This window comes from Anabrus simplex, chromosome 1 (assembly GCF_040414725.1).
Source record: "Anabrus simplex isolate iqAnaSimp1 chromosome 1, ASM4041472v1, whole genome shotgun sequence".
Taxonomy (NCBI): Eukaryota; Metazoa; Arthropoda; class Insecta; order Orthoptera; family Tettigoniidae; genus Anabrus; species Anabrus simplex.
This window is the reverse complement of record NC_090265.1, coordinates 137,663,929-137,682,522: the sequence shown is the minus strand read 5'-3', so window position 1 is coordinate 137,682,522 and position 18,594 is coordinate 137,663,929. Positions and strand designations below refer to the sequence as shown.

General features: G+C 39.3%; 1 protein-coding gene across 1 annotated transcript in view; it reads right to left on the bottom strand.

Moving 5' to 3' along the window:
• The window catches only part of Nup160 (nuclear pore complex protein Nup160), a 358,544-nt gene that overhangs the window by 82,825 nt on the left and 257,125 nt on the right, over positions 1 to 18,594 (bottom strand). The window contains exon 15 of the mRNA XM_068225252.1: positions 2,434 to 2,703. Coding sequence (XP_068081353.1) covers positions 2,434 to 2,703 — 270 coding nt within the window. The remainder of the gene's footprint in view (positions 1 to 2,433; positions 2,704 to 18,594) is intronic.

The window sequence follows — 18,594 nt, the reverse complement described above, 5'->3', positions numbered from 1 at the left end:
TGATGTCTATGATGTTTTCTTCCAGGAATCTTGTCTCTTGTACAGCTAGGATCTGGATTTGATTTTTTCCCAAAAGCTTTTCTAGTTCTTTTTGTTTTCTGTCTCTGGTAAGTGAGTTGACGTTAATTATTCCAATGAAATAGTTCTTCTTGAATTTGAGTTTGGAAGGTGATTTAAGATGCTCCGACTCGTCTTTCTCGCAGATGTTGGGACTCCCCAGAATCCTAGGTCCCGTTGCATTGCATAGTGCAATGGTGGATTTCTCTGCCGAGCTGCCTCCTGGGGTAGTGCTTTCTTTCAGCGACATTTCCATGTTGCGAATGAAGTTGTGATTTGTGAAGGAAGGAATTAGCTTCCAAAGTAAGATCGGATTGTTAGTCCGAAATGATTATTTTTTTTCGTTGTTACTCCACTAGGTTCTTCCACTCTCATTGCCGTTGGGAATTAAGATTCCTCTTCTGCCTTTGAGACCGTTGACCGAGCACCTTGCAGCCTCCCCTAACGTGGGAGACAAATGCTGCTGATAAATAGTGTACTCATACAATTCCCTGAGTACTGGGCTGCCTCTTCCGCAATCTCCACCGTTCTGAAGTTCAACTTTCTCAGAGATTCCGTTGAGGTCTTCACTCGCAACCCTGAGCTGGGACCCTTACCAGATGATACACACCGGGTCAGTGTGCTCTGGGACTCGCATAGGCAGGGGCGCCACTCCCTGGGTAGTGCTGCCTCCGAAGAGGGTCCCTACCTGCTACCTGTATTATTATTATTATTATTATTATTATTATTATTATTATTATTATGCAAATATATACAGGTTAGAATTGTATTATTTGGAGATTATTACAATTCATTTTTGTCCTCATCTCCACATGCCTAGAAATAATGATTGTGCTTCTATCATTATTTTAAGGCAGATATTTGCAAACTAATTTGGTTCACATGTGTGCATAGAGGATTGTTGCCCAGTTGTACTTCCTCTTATAACAATAATCACCACCACCACCACCAACATAGGTGAGGACATGGAAAAACGTAGGTACTTAATTGAAGGCTTCTTTATACACATGGTCTCACAAACTTTATCATAGACCTTTTTACACTCAATAAGTTTTACACACAAGTTAGAGGATATCTTAAACAGTTTAGGCAGAGTTAAGCCAAGCCCCAGGAATGCTTTCTCATACAGAACACAAGGTATAACAAATATAAAAACTGAGTGTGGGCGGCCTTCTAAAGATAGGTATGGGGTCCTGTTGACCTAACTGTAATTTTTTAAAATTTTCTACAATTCTTAGCCACATAGTTTGTCTATATCTTGACTGGTTTAGACAGCATAAACCGAGATAGTGTATGAGCAGTGTCACTTTCTTCAAGTTGTCTCACAGAAACTGTCACTGCTAGGTTTCCTATTGTCACAGCTCTATATTTACTAAATGGAAACCTTCCTTGGGAGATCCTCTGGGCCAAAGTAAAAACAGTATTTTTCAAATCTTAGAAGTGAAGCTTCCACGGTGTGAAGAATTATTTAATTTATTTTCCGGGTTGAACCGTGTTGTACTTGTACGCATATCACGTACAGTTTGCCGACGTTTCGAATACATTGCAGTATTCATTGTCAAGGCGACTGAAATACCCCTACTCGATCCGAGGTAATCAGTCTCCCAGGCAGAGTTACACTACTAGAGTGGCCTTGATCTTGGCCTTTTATATCCTAGCCTATCTGGCTGGCGTAAGCCCTGGCTGTCTCGCGAGGCTTCTGGAAAGTTTATGTCACAGCCAGGTAGTGGGGGCTTGCCCGCGCTGTTATGTAATGGGGTTGCGGCCCGTGTGTTTATGTTGTGGTCTGTATGCCTTAAACTATGAATGATGGGCATCCAAGAATTACTTGGAAGAAGGATACAAAATCAGTAATTCTTGGATGCCCATCATTCATAGTTTAAGGCATACAGACCACAACATAAACACACGGGCCGCAACCCCATTACATAACAGCGCGGGCAAGCCCCCACTACCTGGCTGTGACATAAACTTTCCAGAAGCCTCGCGAGACAGCCAGGGCTTACGCCAGCCAGATAGGCTAGGATATAAAAGGCCAAGATCAAGGCCACTCTAGTAGTGTAACTCTGCCTGGGAGACTGATTACCTCGGATCGAGTAGGGGTATTTCAGTCGCCTTGACAATGAATACTGCAATGTATTCGAAACGTCGGCAAACTGTACGTGATATGCGTACAAGTACAACACGGTTCAACCCGGAAAATAAATTAAATAGTATTTTTCAAGTTATAACTGATCACCAATACATTCATAAATTACATATACAGAGACTATGAATTTTAAATATGTACAGCTGATGATGATGATGATAAAATAGAACACTGCAGGACATTTGCTCACTCAATTATAGCATTCCTTTATCAGTGTGTTAACTCACCTGCTGGGGGAATTCCATGAGAGGCTCAAGCAGTCGACGATCAAACATGGTAATTACCAATTGGTGTAGACACAGTCTACTGCTCTCCTTATCCTCTATGGCTGTTAGAGAATTGAATGCTTCAGCATGGTTTCCTTGTTTTAAATGTATGTCAAAAGCAATCATGTGTAGCTTCACAAGCTCTGAACTGTTCATGGCATGCACTAAAGCAGACTGTGCTAATTTTAGAACACAATCCCAGTGCTGGAGTTTACTGAACATCTCAATAATCTGAAACAATTATTCATATGAAAGATATTTTCAATTATAGGGCCCTGAAACTAATTATATGGTTAATGCAAGATAATATGTATTAATTTATACTGAACAATACATGGAAAACCATGAAGATTCCCTATACCTGCACAATTCCAACAGTGAAAATTAATTAAAATTTCCCAGTACACTACCAATTTTCCAATAAAAAATACTCCAGTAAGTCTTTTTTAATTTGGCGACAAACAAGGCGAGAAGTAAGAAAGAAGTCAATGGGTACAAATATCAAGATATAAAGGTGTATATATGTAAGCACTGCTAATATGGTAGGAACTATGAGGTCATATTGTAAGAAAAATGTACATCACCTACAAGCCAGAATTGTCTGCACATGGTACGTAAAGTGTCTGGAGGAGCGATATTATATATATAATTTAAAAATGACAAGGGGGCTATTCCAATAACTGTATACAGTTTTCAGACACGCAATAGCATCAAAAATCTGTATTTGTGCCTTGCAAGTTTTTACTTTTACATGTAAAGACTCAACACTGACTTATACCTTAATTACCACTGACCAGAACCATTTTGATTATGGACTGAGAGTTGAGTTAGTGCAGGACACAGAGAGTATTGTATTTACTAATTCTGATATTAGTTCATGAGTGTACTGGCAGAATACACAAACAGGAAGTTACTCGTATTCTATAGAAAATATGTCTTTCTCATGAATCTGTCCAGAGAGCCATCAAAGAACACAATAAAAATTAATTACGTTACTTTTCTCTCTCTTTTTTTTTTTTTTTTGCTACAGTTTTAATGTCACACTTACATATCAAAGGTTTTTGACAATGCTGAAAAGGTACCAACCGTGGCCTTAATTTAGGTACAGACCTGGCATTGTTTAGTGTGAAAATGGCAAACCACAAAAAACATCTTTAGGGCTGCTGAGGGTGGGATTTGAAGTCACCATCTCCTTAAGGCAAGCTCACAGCTATGCAACCTAAACCATGCAGACAACTCGCCCAGTTTTATGTTATGTGACATGGAGAACAAATTTACCAATACTTCTATTTCATACCATGGGAAAGAAATATAATTGAATCATCTTGATTAGAGCACTTCATAAAGCAACTGCCAACGGCCATAGCCGTGTTGAAACACCGGATCGCGTGAGATCTCCGAAGTTAAGCAACATTGGGCGTGGCCAGGAGTTGGATGGGTTGCCACGCGCTGTTGGTGGGAGGTAAGGGAATGGAGGAGCGGAAAGGAACTGGCCACCCTACCGCACGTAAACTCCGGCTCAGGAACACCTCTGTGGAGGTTCGGACCTGCCTTCGGGCAGAGTAACCCTTACCTACCTATAAAGCAACTGACAATCTGTCCACTGTCTAACCCACAATATCACAATAATCGATTGTCTCACATGCAATCTCTTTCCAAACTGACAATTATTGGTATAGTGAGAAAAATATTTATTTTTTTTGAGAGAGAGAGAGAGAGAGAGAGAGAGAGAGATTCTTCCAATTACTTGAAAGTAAAAAGCTAATCCATTCTACAACATTTTATTTCAGTGCATCTAAATGGTTAATTATACTAAACCCAACCAAGTAGTTTTATATTTTATCACTCAGGCATTGGCCAAACCAAAACTAAGCCAAGGTTATAATGAAATTAAATCCTGAGCAAACACTGTTGATAAGATGTACAGTATCAAGTACACATCACACAATAACGTATGTATGCAAATAATCTCCGCACATATTTTTGAAATTTTGGCGATGAACAATTGGGGTGTAGGTATTATTAGTATCAAGGTCGACACAGTGCTCTTGACATAAAGAAATGTGGAAGCTTGCATTTTCCTGCCACAAGCGAGGAGCATGTCGCTTGCAAATCGTACGTAATGTAATTTGCATAGTGTACTTTTTTTAAACAATTTGTTTTACGCCACGCCGACACAAATCGTCTTATGGCTACGATGGGATAGCAAAGGGCTAGGGGTGGGAAGGAAGTGGCCGTGGCCTTAATTAAGGTACAGCCCCAGCATTTGCCTGGTGTGAAAATGGGAAACCACAGAAAAACATCTTCAGAGCTGCAGACAGTGAGGTTCAAACCCACTATCTCCTGAATACAAGCTCACAGCTGTGCGGTCCTAACCGCACGGCCAATTTGTTCGGTGGTGTCATTTTAAGCAGTAGCAAATGTTTAGGATGGCTCTTGGGTTTATCATAGCTTGCTCACAATGAAAGAAAAGATCCATATTAATGATGGGGCAGAGCAAATTGGTAATTGCCATGTGGGAAGAAAGTACGGTGTGGACGAGAGTTCCATGTGTGATTGGACGAATCTTGAACAGACAAACAGTGACTGCTTGGCATTTTGTGGAAGAAAGCAAAGTTTCCACAAATCGAAAACAGAATATGCAAAACTGTGACTGGTAACAGACAGTTTGCATGTACGGTCCACAATTGAAATTTGGAGGCTGAAAGCAAGAAAGTTTTAAAATAACAGGCTGTAAGGCTAGCCGTGGATGACTTGTGTGTTTTTTAACAAAATAACTTCAGTTGGAAAACTAGCATTGTGCAATGTCCCCCAGCCAATTATGAAGAAAAGCTTGTAAATTTCCTTAAATTTGTTATTGGTTTATGCCAGTGAAATTCATACCAGTATTCACCATCGCAAATTGGTAATGCAGACCAGACAAGTATATTTTGTAATGCTGCTGGACTAAAGTCTTACTAATGAAGATCACAACACGACAAGTGGCAATATTTAATAAAGCTATACCGTACAAATACAAGAAAAAAAGAAAATTTCCTTTCTAAAATGAGGGTGCGGGAATAATTTGCATATAAATGGTAAAATGCTGTCCTCCATTCACATTTTACATTATCGTAAATATTCTCCTTTTATCAGGTCACTTTCATTAATTAGAGAAAGTACACAAGGAGGTGGTAACATCATGGTTAGATGAACAGATGACCAACCTACAGCTACCTAAAGCAGCCAAAGCCAATATTTCTACTATTCTCAGAGCACCTGAAGTCATCTACCCAACAGCCTACAAACTGCATACTCCAACCAGAAGAGAAGATTAACTACAAATTACTGTATTCACAGCAAGAAAACATTTTGTTTTTTGCTTTACGTAGTACAACAAAGAGAGGAAAGTTTATACCAGTGATGTTTGAAAATCTTTACACAGAAATGTAGACTAGTAGCACACAAAAAAAAAGGGGGGGGGGGGGGGGGAGGAAGAGAGAGAGAGCGAGCAACTAAGCAGTGTTTTCATGTTTCCAAACTTTTTATTTCATGAAGGAAAGAGCCCATTCCAATAATCTATATTATTAAAATTATAATTTTGGCCCCATACTTCATATTTATCTCTGATTAGGTATACAAAATTTGAAAATAGGTTCAGTTAAATTCGTGTCCGTCCGTCGGTCCGTCTCCATATCACGGGAAAATGGCTTTAGAGAATTTCTTGAAACTCTGTACTTAAGTTCAAGGATATCCAGAGAGTGCTTTAGGTTATACTTTATATGACTGATTCGTATACAGTGGCATAGCCTGGTTAAATCCTGGTCGAAAAAAATTTTACCATCAGAATGTTGGCTGGCAGTACAGGACAGGTGGTGGTATACAATTTCTGATCACTAGATTGCATGTCAAAAGCCTGGATTCAATTTCAAACCTCTCCACAGTGTTCATATGGAGTGTGGGCATATGATGCTGTTGATGGTAATTCTTCAGTCGGATGGGGCGTTAAGCCTTGAGCAGACCCCTTGATGCTATTCGACAGGAGTAGGCATTGTGCTGGCACCGGGTTTCACCCTCTCCCTTCTACCACATCATTCATTTTATCTCATTAACTGAGGGGAGGTTTCACAAAACTTAACATCTATCTATCCTTATGTTTTAGCACCAGCAAAATTCATTGGCATAGACAAAATTTAGCTAAACCTAACATCTGGTGCCTCTTCTGCGAACCATGTGACCTTGCCGAGGTGGGGAGGCTTGCGTGTCCCAATGATGCAGATAGCCGAGCCGCAGGTGCAACCATATCGGATGGGTATCTGTTGAGAGACCAGACTAACGAATGGTTCATCGAAAGGGGGGTAGCAGCCTTTCGATAGTTGCAAGGGTGGCAGTCTAGATGATTGACTGATACGGCCTTGTAATAATACTCAACATGGCTTAGCTGTGTTGATACTGCTACACGGCTGAAAGCAACGGGAAACTACAGCCGTAACCACCTCCCGAGGACATGCAGCTCTCTCTGTATGAATGATGTACTGATGATGGCTTCCTCCCGGGTAAAATATTCCGGAGGTAAACTAGTCCCCCATTCGGATCTCCGGGTGGGGACTACACGAGAGGGGGCGATCATCAGGAAGATGGATACTGACATTCTGCGAGTCGGAGCGTGGAATGTTAGAAGTTTGAATCGTTGTGGTAGGTTAGAGAATCTGAAAAGGGAGATGGATAGGCTAAAGTTAGATGTAGTTGGTATAAGTGAAGTACGTTGGCAGGAAGAACAGGATTTTTGGTCAGGCGACTACCGAATTATCAACACGAAATCAAACAGGGGTAATGCAGGAGTTGGTTTAATAATGAATAAGAAAATAGGGCAGCGGATAAGCTACTATGACCAGCATAGTGAAAGAATTATTGTCGCCAAGATAGACACCAAACCAATGCCCACCACAATAGTGCAGGTCTATATGCCTACTAGTTCAGCGGATGATGAAATTGAAAGAATATATGAGGAGATAGAAGATTTAATACAATATGTCAAAGGTGACGAGAATCTAATTGTGATGGGAGACTGGAACGCAGTGGTAGGCCAAGGAAGAGAAGGTAGCACAGTAGGAGAATTTGGATTGGGACAAAGGAACGAAAGAGGAAGTCGGCTGGTTGAATTCTGCACTGACCATAATTTAGTCCTCGCCAATACTTGGTTCAAACACCACAAACGACGGCTGTATACGTGGACGAGACCTGGAGACACTGGAAGGTATCAAATAGACTTCATTATGATTAGGCAGAGATTCAGAAACCAGGTGTTGGATTGCAAAACTTTCCCAGGAGCAGACGTGGACTCTGACCACAACTTGTTGGTCATGAAATGCCATCTGAAATTGAAGAAATTGAAGAAAGGAAAGAATGCAAAAAGATGGGATCTAGACAAGTTGAAAGAAAAGAGTGTGATGGATTGTTTCAAGGAACATGTTGCACAAGGACTAAATGAAAAGGCCGAAGGAAACACAGTAGAGGAAGTGTGGAGAGTCATGAAAAATGAAGTCAGTAGGGCTGCTGAAGAAATGTTAGGAAGGAAGAAAAGATCAACTAAGAATCAGCGGATAACTCAGGAGATACTAGACCTGATTGATGAACGACGAAAATACAAGAATGCTAGAAATGAAGAGGGCAGAAAAGAATACAGGCGATTAAAGAATGAAGTGGATAGAAAGTGCAAGGTAGCTAAGGAAGAATGGCTGAAGGAGAAGTGCAAGGATGTCGAAGGCTGTATGGTCCTGGGAAAGGTAGATGCTGCATACAGGAAAATCAAGGAAACCTTTGGAGAAAGGAAATCTAGGTGCATGAATATTAAGAGCTCAGATGGAAAGCCACTTCTAGGGAAAGAAGACAAAGCAGAAAGATGGCAGGAGCATATCCAACAGTTGTATCAAGGTAACGATGTAGATAATTTCGTTTTGGAACATGAAGAGGCTGTTGATGCTGATGAAATGGGAGACCCAATTTTGAGGTCAGAGTTTGACAGAGCTGTGAGTGACCTAAATAGGAACAAGGCACCTGGAATTGATGATATTCCCGCTGAATTACTGGCTGCCTTAGGAGAAACCAGCATGGTAAGGTTATTTCATTTAGTGTGCAAGATGTATGAGACAGGAGAAGTCCCATCCGATTTTCAGCAGAATGTTGTTATACCTATTCCCAAGAAAGCCGGTGCTGACAGGTGTGAAAACTACCGCACTATTAGTTTAGTATCTCATGCCTGCAAAATTTTAACACGTATTATTTACAGAAGAATGGAAAAACAAGTTGAAGCTGAGTTGGGGGAAGATCAATTTGGCTTCAGAAGAAATGTAGGAACACGTGAAGCAATCCTGACTTTACGTCTGATCTTAGAGGATCGAATCAAGAAGGACAAGCCCACGTACATGGCATTTGTAGATCTAGAAAAGGCATTCGATAATGTTGATTGGACCAGGCTATTTATGATTCTGAAGATGATAGGGATCAGATACCGAGAACGAAGAATTATCTACAACCTGTATAAAAATCAGTCTGCAGTGATAAGAATCGAGGGCTTTGAAAAAGAAGCAGCAATCCAGAAAGGAGTGAGGCAAGGCTGCAGTTTGTCCCCTCTCCTTTTCAATGTTTACATAGAACAGGCAGTAAAGGAAATCAAAGAGAAATTTGGAAAGGGAATCACAGTCCAAGGAGAGGAGATCAAAACCTTGAGACTTGCCGATGATATTGTTATTTTATCTGAGACTGCAGAAGATCTCGAGAAGTTGCTGAATGGTATTGTTGAAGTCTTGGGTAAGGAGTACAAGATGAAAATAAATAAGTCCAAAACAAAAGTAATGGAGTGCAGTCGAACGAAGGCAGGTGATGTAGGGAATATTAGATTAGGAAACGAAGTCTTAAAGGAAGTAGATGAATATTGTTATTTGGGTAGTAAAATAACCAACGATGGCAGAAGTAAGGAGAACATAAAATGCAGACTAGCACAAGCAAGGAAGAGCTTTCTTAAGAAAAGAAATTTGCTCACTTCAAACATTGATATCGGAATTAGAAAGATGTTTTTGAAGACTTTTGTGTGGAGCATGGCATTGTATGGAAGTGAAACATGGACGATAACTAGCTCAGAAAGAAAGAGAATAGAAGCTTTTGAAATGTGGTGTTACAGAAGAATGCTGAAGGTGAGATGGATAGATCGAATCACGAGTGAAGAGATACTGAATCGAATTGGTGAGAGGAGATCGAATTGGCTAAATTTGACGAGAAGAAGAGACAGAATGATAGGACACATCTTAAGACACCCAGGACTTGTTCAGTTGGTTTTTGAAGGAAGTGTAGGTGGCAAGAACAGTAGGGGTAGACCAAGGTATGAATATGACAAACAGATTAGAGCAGATGTAGGATGCAATAGCTACGTAGAAATGAAAAGGTTAGCACAGGATAGGGTGGCATGGAGAGCTGCATCAAACCAGTCTATGGACTGATGACTCAAACAACAACATCTGGTGACGGAAAAGGTGGATGAAGTTACGGAGTTTTTACAAAACTTAACATCTACTGGCAACGAGTTTTTACAAAAGCGAACATCTACACTGCACTTACTGAAACTTGATATCTATATATTTAAAACAAAATTGTATTTGCACTGAACCAGTATATAACTGAACTGGAAAGCAATTTGAAGAAGAAAAACAAAAGGAACCTTGTCCTATGACTTTTCCCGAATTCATGTGCTTTACAGCACAAAAATTCTACTTTTTTGTCCATTCTCATGAAAATAGTACATAATTCTACTGTTTTCAAGATAATTCTCCATTTTTTCTCCCTACCCGAGGCCACAATTACCTTCCCCCAGATCGCATTTTTGGAAATATTGAGAAAGAGTATCGAAGAGTAGACAGAATCACTTTACCATCAGAATATCATGTGATATTAGGAAAACATGGGAAGGGCCTAATTCTCGGTAGAGACTGGCAAATATTTGATTTTAAATCTAATCTCAGGAAATTCTGAAGAAGCAGCTTCCATTCAAAATGACTGACGTCCGTGAAAACATTATACGCAGGGTCCGGTATTGGAGTTGAAGTTCTTAAGCCGAGAATAAGTCGTGCAAAGACCACTGATACAGCTGTGAAACTTCCATTCATAAATCACATTAGTGAAAACAAGAATACTGACATAAAGAAGTTTTTGAAGTACTTTGATGTGTGTTCACAAGAAGCAACAACATTTTATGAAGAAGTGTGTCGGGATTGTCAGAAGAATGGTGAGGATAAAGCAGTGTCTGTGTATTATGATGAAGAAACTTCATATGAGTTGATAATATTGAGTTTATCAGAGTAGTGCCCTGTTTTTTAGCACTTTATTATCTATATAAATAAAAATGAATTGCTAAACGCGTTGCTAAGCGCAAAACTCGGGAACGGCTGGACCAATTTGGCTAATTCTTTTTTTTTCCAAATATTTGTCAAAGTCCAAGGAAGGTTTTTACGAAGAGAAAAATTGGAAAAAATGCCTGGAAAAATGTAAAAGCCCATTTCTCTTTTTCCATCCAAACTGTTCGTCTCTCTTTCCTTCTCCCACGTCTGCGCTTAGCGCTGTCCTCCTCTAATCCAGCGCGTTTGCCAAATGTCCGTAAATCTCAATGTTATCGGTTAAAATGAGCGAATATCGGATTATGTACAAAATTTCAAGCCGCATTTGATACCGTAAACAAAAAAAAAAGTTTACAAAATAATTGAGTGTGAAAATGTTAATATAATGGAATGTTACCTCAAATACAAAATCTTTCATGTCATGTCATGTCATAACTCCTATGTTATATTCACTATATTTATAATTTTTTCACTGCTGGTAAAGGAACATTTCAGCTCGACGTAGATAAGTTTGTTTTTAAATTTAAATGATAAGAACATGCACTATTTGTGTTTCTTTTCAGTCATGTTCAGAAATTTTTATGTGCAGGCATGAAAAAAGTCAGTCGCTGGGTAACTTCTTTGCTATTGAATTTGCATGGGGGGTCAAAGCGAGGCTTATGGTCTTCAGATATGGGAGTTATTTTTAAAACAAACCTCAAGTCCTTATCTTGCTTAGTTCTCAGTTTGTGACAGGAAGAATGTCTCCTTGGGTTTTGGTTTCGTACGGGCTGGCTGTCTGTCTGGCTGCCTCGACTGCCAGTACGGATCTCCCAAACATCGCTCTCCAGACAGTCGCATGCAGTGTCGTGTTTTGTTATAGTTGGAGACCTTTGTCTACCCTGATTATTTTTAAATCTTCACTTCTCAACAAACAAGTTCATCGATTTCTTTGGTTGATTGGTTTATTTTGTGTGTGCTTCTATATACAGTATACTCATTTCAAGACTCATGCCGCCTATAAGACGCGGGCAGAGCAACTTCGGTTGAAGAACTTGAAATGCTACAAGCCAAGCTAATTTTCAGTCTACCGGGCGAGTTGGCCGTGCGCGTAGAGGCGCGCGGCTGTGAGCTTGCATCCGGGAGATAGTAGGTTCGAATCCCACTATCGGCAGCCCTGAAGATGGTTTTCCGTGGTTTCCCATTTTCATACCAGGCAAATGCTGGGGCTGTACCTTAATTAAGGCCACGGCCGCTTCCTTCCAACTCCCAGGCCTTGCCTATCCCATCGTCACCATAAGACCTATCTGTGTCGGTGCGACATAAAGCCCCTAGAAAAAAAAAAAAAAAAAAAAATCAGTCTAATCGGACTGCACAACAAAGTGAAGAGCGAAATGAAACTGAAAGGATTCGAATATCACAAACCCGTGCAGCGTGTCGTTCAGCTAATTATCTTCCAAGTTTGAATCGAGCTGCTTTCAGTTACGATGTTTCAATTGACTACAGTGCCTACCAATGCGTTGCTACTGGATCTATGCACTCAGTTTCCCAAAACTGTAAGGCATTGAAATACAAAAATGAAGCCGCTGTATTGTGTTGTGCAAATGGCAAAGTGAAATTAGTGCCATTGATTCCGTCACCAGATCCATTGTACTCATTGGTTTCAGGAACAGGAACAGATTCCATACATTTCCTTACAAATATCCAAAAATATAACAACTGCTTTCAAATGACTTCATGTGAGGCAACAAATGTACTTCGGGACAATTTCATGCCAACTTTCAAGGTAACATATAACATTGCTTTCTTTTAACATATAACAAACACACTTATCCCCCATATTGCTTTGTTTATTTTATTTTATAGTTTTTGTGACAAAAATAATAAACCTGTCCTCCTTAATTTACAGATTTTTGAACTCGTTGGATTTGCCATGATTGCCGCCTCACATTCTTCAATTAAAGGTCAGATCAGTGGTCATAGTGTTAAGAAATATCAACCAACCGCATCTTTGTAATGGTACACGACTAGCGGTGAAAACATTACTGAACAACGTGATTGAAGCAACCATTCTAACGGGGAGGTATAAAGGAGAAGACGTTTTGATACCACGCATCTCTATGATTCTGTCTGACATACCATTTGAATTTTAAACAACTGCAGTTTCCAGTGCGGGTCGCTTTTGCTATGACCATAAATAAATCCCAGGGGCATTCATTGAGTATTTGCAGCATTAATCTTTAACACTCATGTTTCTCGCATGGCCAATTGTATGTTGCCTGTTCCCATGTTGGAAAACCATCAACTTTGTTTATGCGTCAGGTAATCAAACAAAAAATATTGTGTACCTCAAAGCTTTACAATGAAACATATCTTCATAGTGTTCATTTGAATCAGTGTTTTCTATGATAGTTATTTCCTACAAAGAAAGAGGAATAACTTTTGCCACATTATCTTCACGCCATCAACTTATCAAATTACTTGATTTGCAACGGGGGATAATTATGGCTCTGTGAAGGATTTGAAGACCTGCTGAACATTTCCCATCTACGTTACAGTCAATCAGGGTTATTTGTGGGTAGTGATATGCTGTGACCTATCTGAGCATTTTCTTATTCTCAATGAAGGTATTAATATTGCAGGTAATGAAAACACGTTTTTCCAGTAGTTTGTTACTAACTTTTAGTAGCAGTAGAAAAATAACTCATTTGATGTTGATAATGTAGTCATTTGCATTATTCTGATTTTTGCGTGCAGTACAGACTGAATTTCAGTTTGTTCCATTGTCATTTATTTTTGACAGAACGACGTCTGTAGGGTCAGCTAGTTGACAATATTTTTGGACAATTAATCAATTATACATCTGAACAAAGGCATATAAATGCCTAAAATTTATTATTCTTCCTTTCACAGCACAATAATGGCGGACCAGATGAAAACACGGATTGAGAACGCTCTCAAAACGATAGTTAATATTACAGAAACAGGTGGTTATCTTAAGAATGAGAAGAAAGAAGAGATACTAAAAGCGGTAAGCGATCCGAAAAACTGCTTTGATATATTAACTAATGTAGTGAAAGACAAGAACAACGAAATGATTGTTTCTGAAAGCGAGGTTATGGAATACCAAAGAGAAGACGTATCAGAGGGAGAAGACAGTTTGATTCCGAGACAACTAGCGCCATCTGATGGCCACAACCAAGAACCTGCAAGTAACTCCAACTGGCAGCTACTTCCATCTAGCAGCCACACCCAAGCAGGAGAAGGGAGCTCGACCTCGGAACAAATAGCTTAATCTCCCGGCCACAACCAAGAACCTACAAACAGCAACAACAACCAACTTCAACCATCTGACGGCGGAATGCAAAGCTTGCATTTACTTGAACAGACAACCCAGCTCATTCAGCAAAAGAAAGAAAGCCGTGAAGAATGAAACTACGGATCTAGCGGATTTAAAAGAAACCGTAAGATATATGATGGACTTCATAACGAATAAAATAAATATAATTATTGAAGAAAAAGTTACGAAGACCCTGAATAGGAATGCAGTGCTCACTCACAAGGATAATGAAGTACTCAATAACAAAACACATGGAAGGGATAACGATCATAACTATAGAGGAGAAACAGAATGTACAACTGTAATAAATAAAAGAAACACACAAACCATCAGAGGGACAAGGGTTCAAGAAGATGCTCTACAAGCTGCTGACAAAATGGCATGGCTTTACCTAGGAAATCTGAAAGGAAACGCAACAGAAGAGAAGGTTAAGAAGTACCTAGAGAAAAATGGAATTAAAGATAATATCCATTGCGAAGAACTTCACACACGAAGTGAAAACAAAGCCTTCAAAATAGGTTTCCCTTTCAAATTCCTTGAAGATGCTGTACGACCGGAATTCTGGCCAAATAGAACAATCGTAAGAAGATTTCGTTTTCGGAGAGCAAACCGTGCTGAAGGAGGAGAACTACAATAAACATACACATATGCTCCTATGGAACATTGAAGGCATAAAAAATTCTCTGCCTCTCTTTCCAATAGAGACATTAACCAACTACGCCATTATACTGACAGAAACATTCTTAACACAGGATTTCAACATTCAACGATATTACGGAATTCATTCATTCGCTCGCCAGACCACAGGAAGACCATCAGGAGGGGTCTCCATCTTTCTCAAACCGAACTTAGGGAAAATAAAACAAATAATAAAAGAAGAAAACACAATTACCATAAAGACCAGCCTACTATCAATCATTGGCATGTATGTTCAACCACATATGTCAACAGAGGACACAATCGAAAGAATAACAGAGGCCTTGTCACAAACGCAAACAGATGATAGAGTAATCTTCGCAGGCGACCTAAATGCAAGAATAGACAAACCAACCGTCAGAACAGAATTGATTAAAGAGGCTCTGGAAGAAGCCGGCTATGTCCTTGTTAACAGTCCCTACATGAAAAGGTACACAGCCTCGAATGGAAGCAGCGCCATAGATTTAGTCTTTTACAGAGGTGCAGACATTAAAATATTCAGTCAAAAAGCATTATGGACTTCAGCCATAGCTCCGATTAGGAAACATATACCAATCTCAACAGTTTTTGAAATTACTCATAAAGATCAATTGCCAATACAACCAAGGAAGAAAATATCCAGGAAATTAGATCCAGAGAAACTAAGACATATCGGTGATGAGACAGATAAAGCAACTAACTGAAGCAGTAGAAATGTGTACAAGAACCCTTCGATCATGCCAAACTCACACGAAAGTAAGGAGATCACAGCCATGGTTCATTAAAGACTGTTACAATGAACGGAAAAAGACCCTCCTGGCACTACATCGAGCAAAGAACACATCGAACCCGTGTCACCTGGCCCAATACGCCGAACAAAGAAGGAAATATAAATCACTAATCAAAAAATCAAGAACGGAGTACATTGAGGAAGACTCCAGGAGACGTGCTGCAAACGCCCAAAATGACCCATTCCTAGTGCTTAGGAAACCAAAAACTTCAGCATCAAATAATATCTCAATGGAGTCATGGGAAAACCATTTCAAAAGCATTCTCAACCTCCAACACCGATCAACAGCTTTTGAATTAACTCCAGTAACAATGACGGGAAATCACATCCCCATAACGAGGCAGGAAATATATAATACAATAACAGCAGCAAAAAATGGAAAGGCCCCCGGCCCAGACAGCATTTGCACAGAACACCTGAAAGACTCTCTACCTGTCATGCTAGACTACTGGGTAGAACTATTCAACACATGCATGCACACTGGGGAAATCCCAGAGCAATGGAGATTGTCAACAATCAAGATGATATTTAAGAAAGGAGAAACTGACAATCCTGATTCATATCGAGGTATAGCCCTCGAAAATACATCATTCAAAATCTTTATGAAAATCTTAACAATCAGGCTTGCAGAAGAAATAGATTCCCAGATACCAGAAAATCAATTCGGCTTCCGAAAGGGAAGAAGCACACTACATGCCGTAAAATACCTAATAGAACAAGTCCAAGATACATTGAGGCATCCAGGAAAGAAATATTTTGTAGTCTTCGTAGACTATCGTAAGGCTTTTGACCTTGTTGATAGAGCAACACTCATCCGGAAACTCAATTACCTAATAGGAGCTACACATCCGATAGCAATCATAATCTCGAATATCCTCAAATATAACTATGTCCAAATATCAGACAACATAACCCTATCCAAAAACGTAACCCAAACAAACGGAGTCCTACAAGGTGACCCAATCAGCCCAATTTTATTCAACATAATGACAGCAGACATCACAGAAATAATCACAGATACCTCAGCATTGCTTATACTTTACGCAGATGATATGGCAATAGGCTCAGAAAACAGAAGAGCTCCAAGAGGTCCTCAATAGGCTTACATCATGGGCAGAAAGTAACGGTTTGCAAATAAACCACAACAAAACTAAACAAATGACCTTTAGGAAAGGAGGAAAACATGCACCTAAAAATACAATAACCATGCACAACAAACCTCTGGAAGTAGTGCCGAAATTCAAGTACCTTAGAGTCACCCTCCAAACTACTCTAACATCCTACAATATCCACGTCAAAGAAAGAGCAGCCGCAGCAATAAAAGCCATCTACAACATTCAACAACCTCAACAAATATCACTGAGTACAGCAATGCTACTGTTCAGGACAGCCATATCACCAATAGCAACCTATGGGATTAGCATCACCTGGGAAAAACTCACACTCAGCGACCTGATGACAATAGAAAAAGTCAAGGCCCGATATCTCAAGAGAATACTAGGCATTGGGAAGTCAGCCCCTTCAAGGTTAACGTATGTTCTAACCAAGGAGGACTACTTCATTGAGGATATCAGAACACAGTTTTGGCTACCAAACACCAAACCCTACGAAAATGCACGCCAAATTTTAAACGAGAAAAGGAATGCTATTTGGTCCGACTTCTATTCCACGGACGCTATAATGACGGAAGAATGGAAGCAAGCAAATTACGAGCTACGGCACGTAATTACACGTTACGCCACTCATGGATTTCACATCAGATTCTGCCAAACCAAAAACTTCCACCAGCCGAACGAAGACTGTATATGTAACCTGTGCAATGATCATTGTGAAAGATACCATGCACAAAACTGCAAAATTAGGACAACCTCAATAATAAGAATGGCATTAGCACAGTTGACCATCTGTACAAAAACTGTTTTTGCACATTGTGCGCTTTTCATTTAATAATAATATGCTTTAAATGTCTAAGGATAGTAGTTTTTTTCCTCTGGAAAATCTTGATTAAGAAGTTTAGAAACTGATAAGAGAAGTGTGTAGATGTTGACTTTTGTAAAATTTTGTTATTTTCAGGGTTAATTTAGAGACAGTATTTAGTTATAAAAACATGTAAAATATCTACTATCTCTTTATATACTTTTCTTCAAACTGCTATTAGCTGCAAAAATACTGAGTTTCTTTTGTGAGTTAATTAAAAAACATCTTTCCTGAAATTTTTATATTTTTGTAGAAGTTTTGTGAAACTCCTCCTCAACTCCTCTGATAAAACTGACATCAGGAAGGGCATTCAGTAGTAAAAATTTGCTAAGAAGATTCATATCACTTCATACCCAACCCCATAGCGTACCAGGACAAGGTTGGACGTATACACTGGCATAGCAAAATTAAGGGAACCAAAACAGGAAATGTCAAATCAAATTACTCTAGTAATTTTAACTGTATCAAAAAAGGTACATTATAAAAGTTGTGCAAAATAACATTTCTAACGATTTTACCATATGAATTTAGATTTTTAGTGCAAAGTCCATCAATGCTAAACATTGCTGGCCTTCAATGTTCTAAACCATAAAAACTGATCAACACGAAAACATTACAAAGTTTGACTGATATGTGTTATCTCTCTTCAGCTGCCACTCATCTACACTAGATGGCATTACTGTTGAAAAACTTGGTATATAAGTTTGGGGATAGCCAAGATTTACATCAGGTTACATATTATTTGATTAGTATACAGTTGTGAGCAATATTATGGCAGCCGAAACAGTATATGTAAAAACAGGAACCAAAGATACCATTAAATATTTGAGAGTAATGTTTAAAGATTAAATCTATTTTGATCCAGAAAGGGGTTATAATATCACTTATTGAAGACCTTGACAACCTGCCATCAACACCAATGTTACATCCAGATCAGAAAGTAAATGTTGTTAACCAGTACAATAGGCCGAAACTTACAGATGGCACCGCTGCAC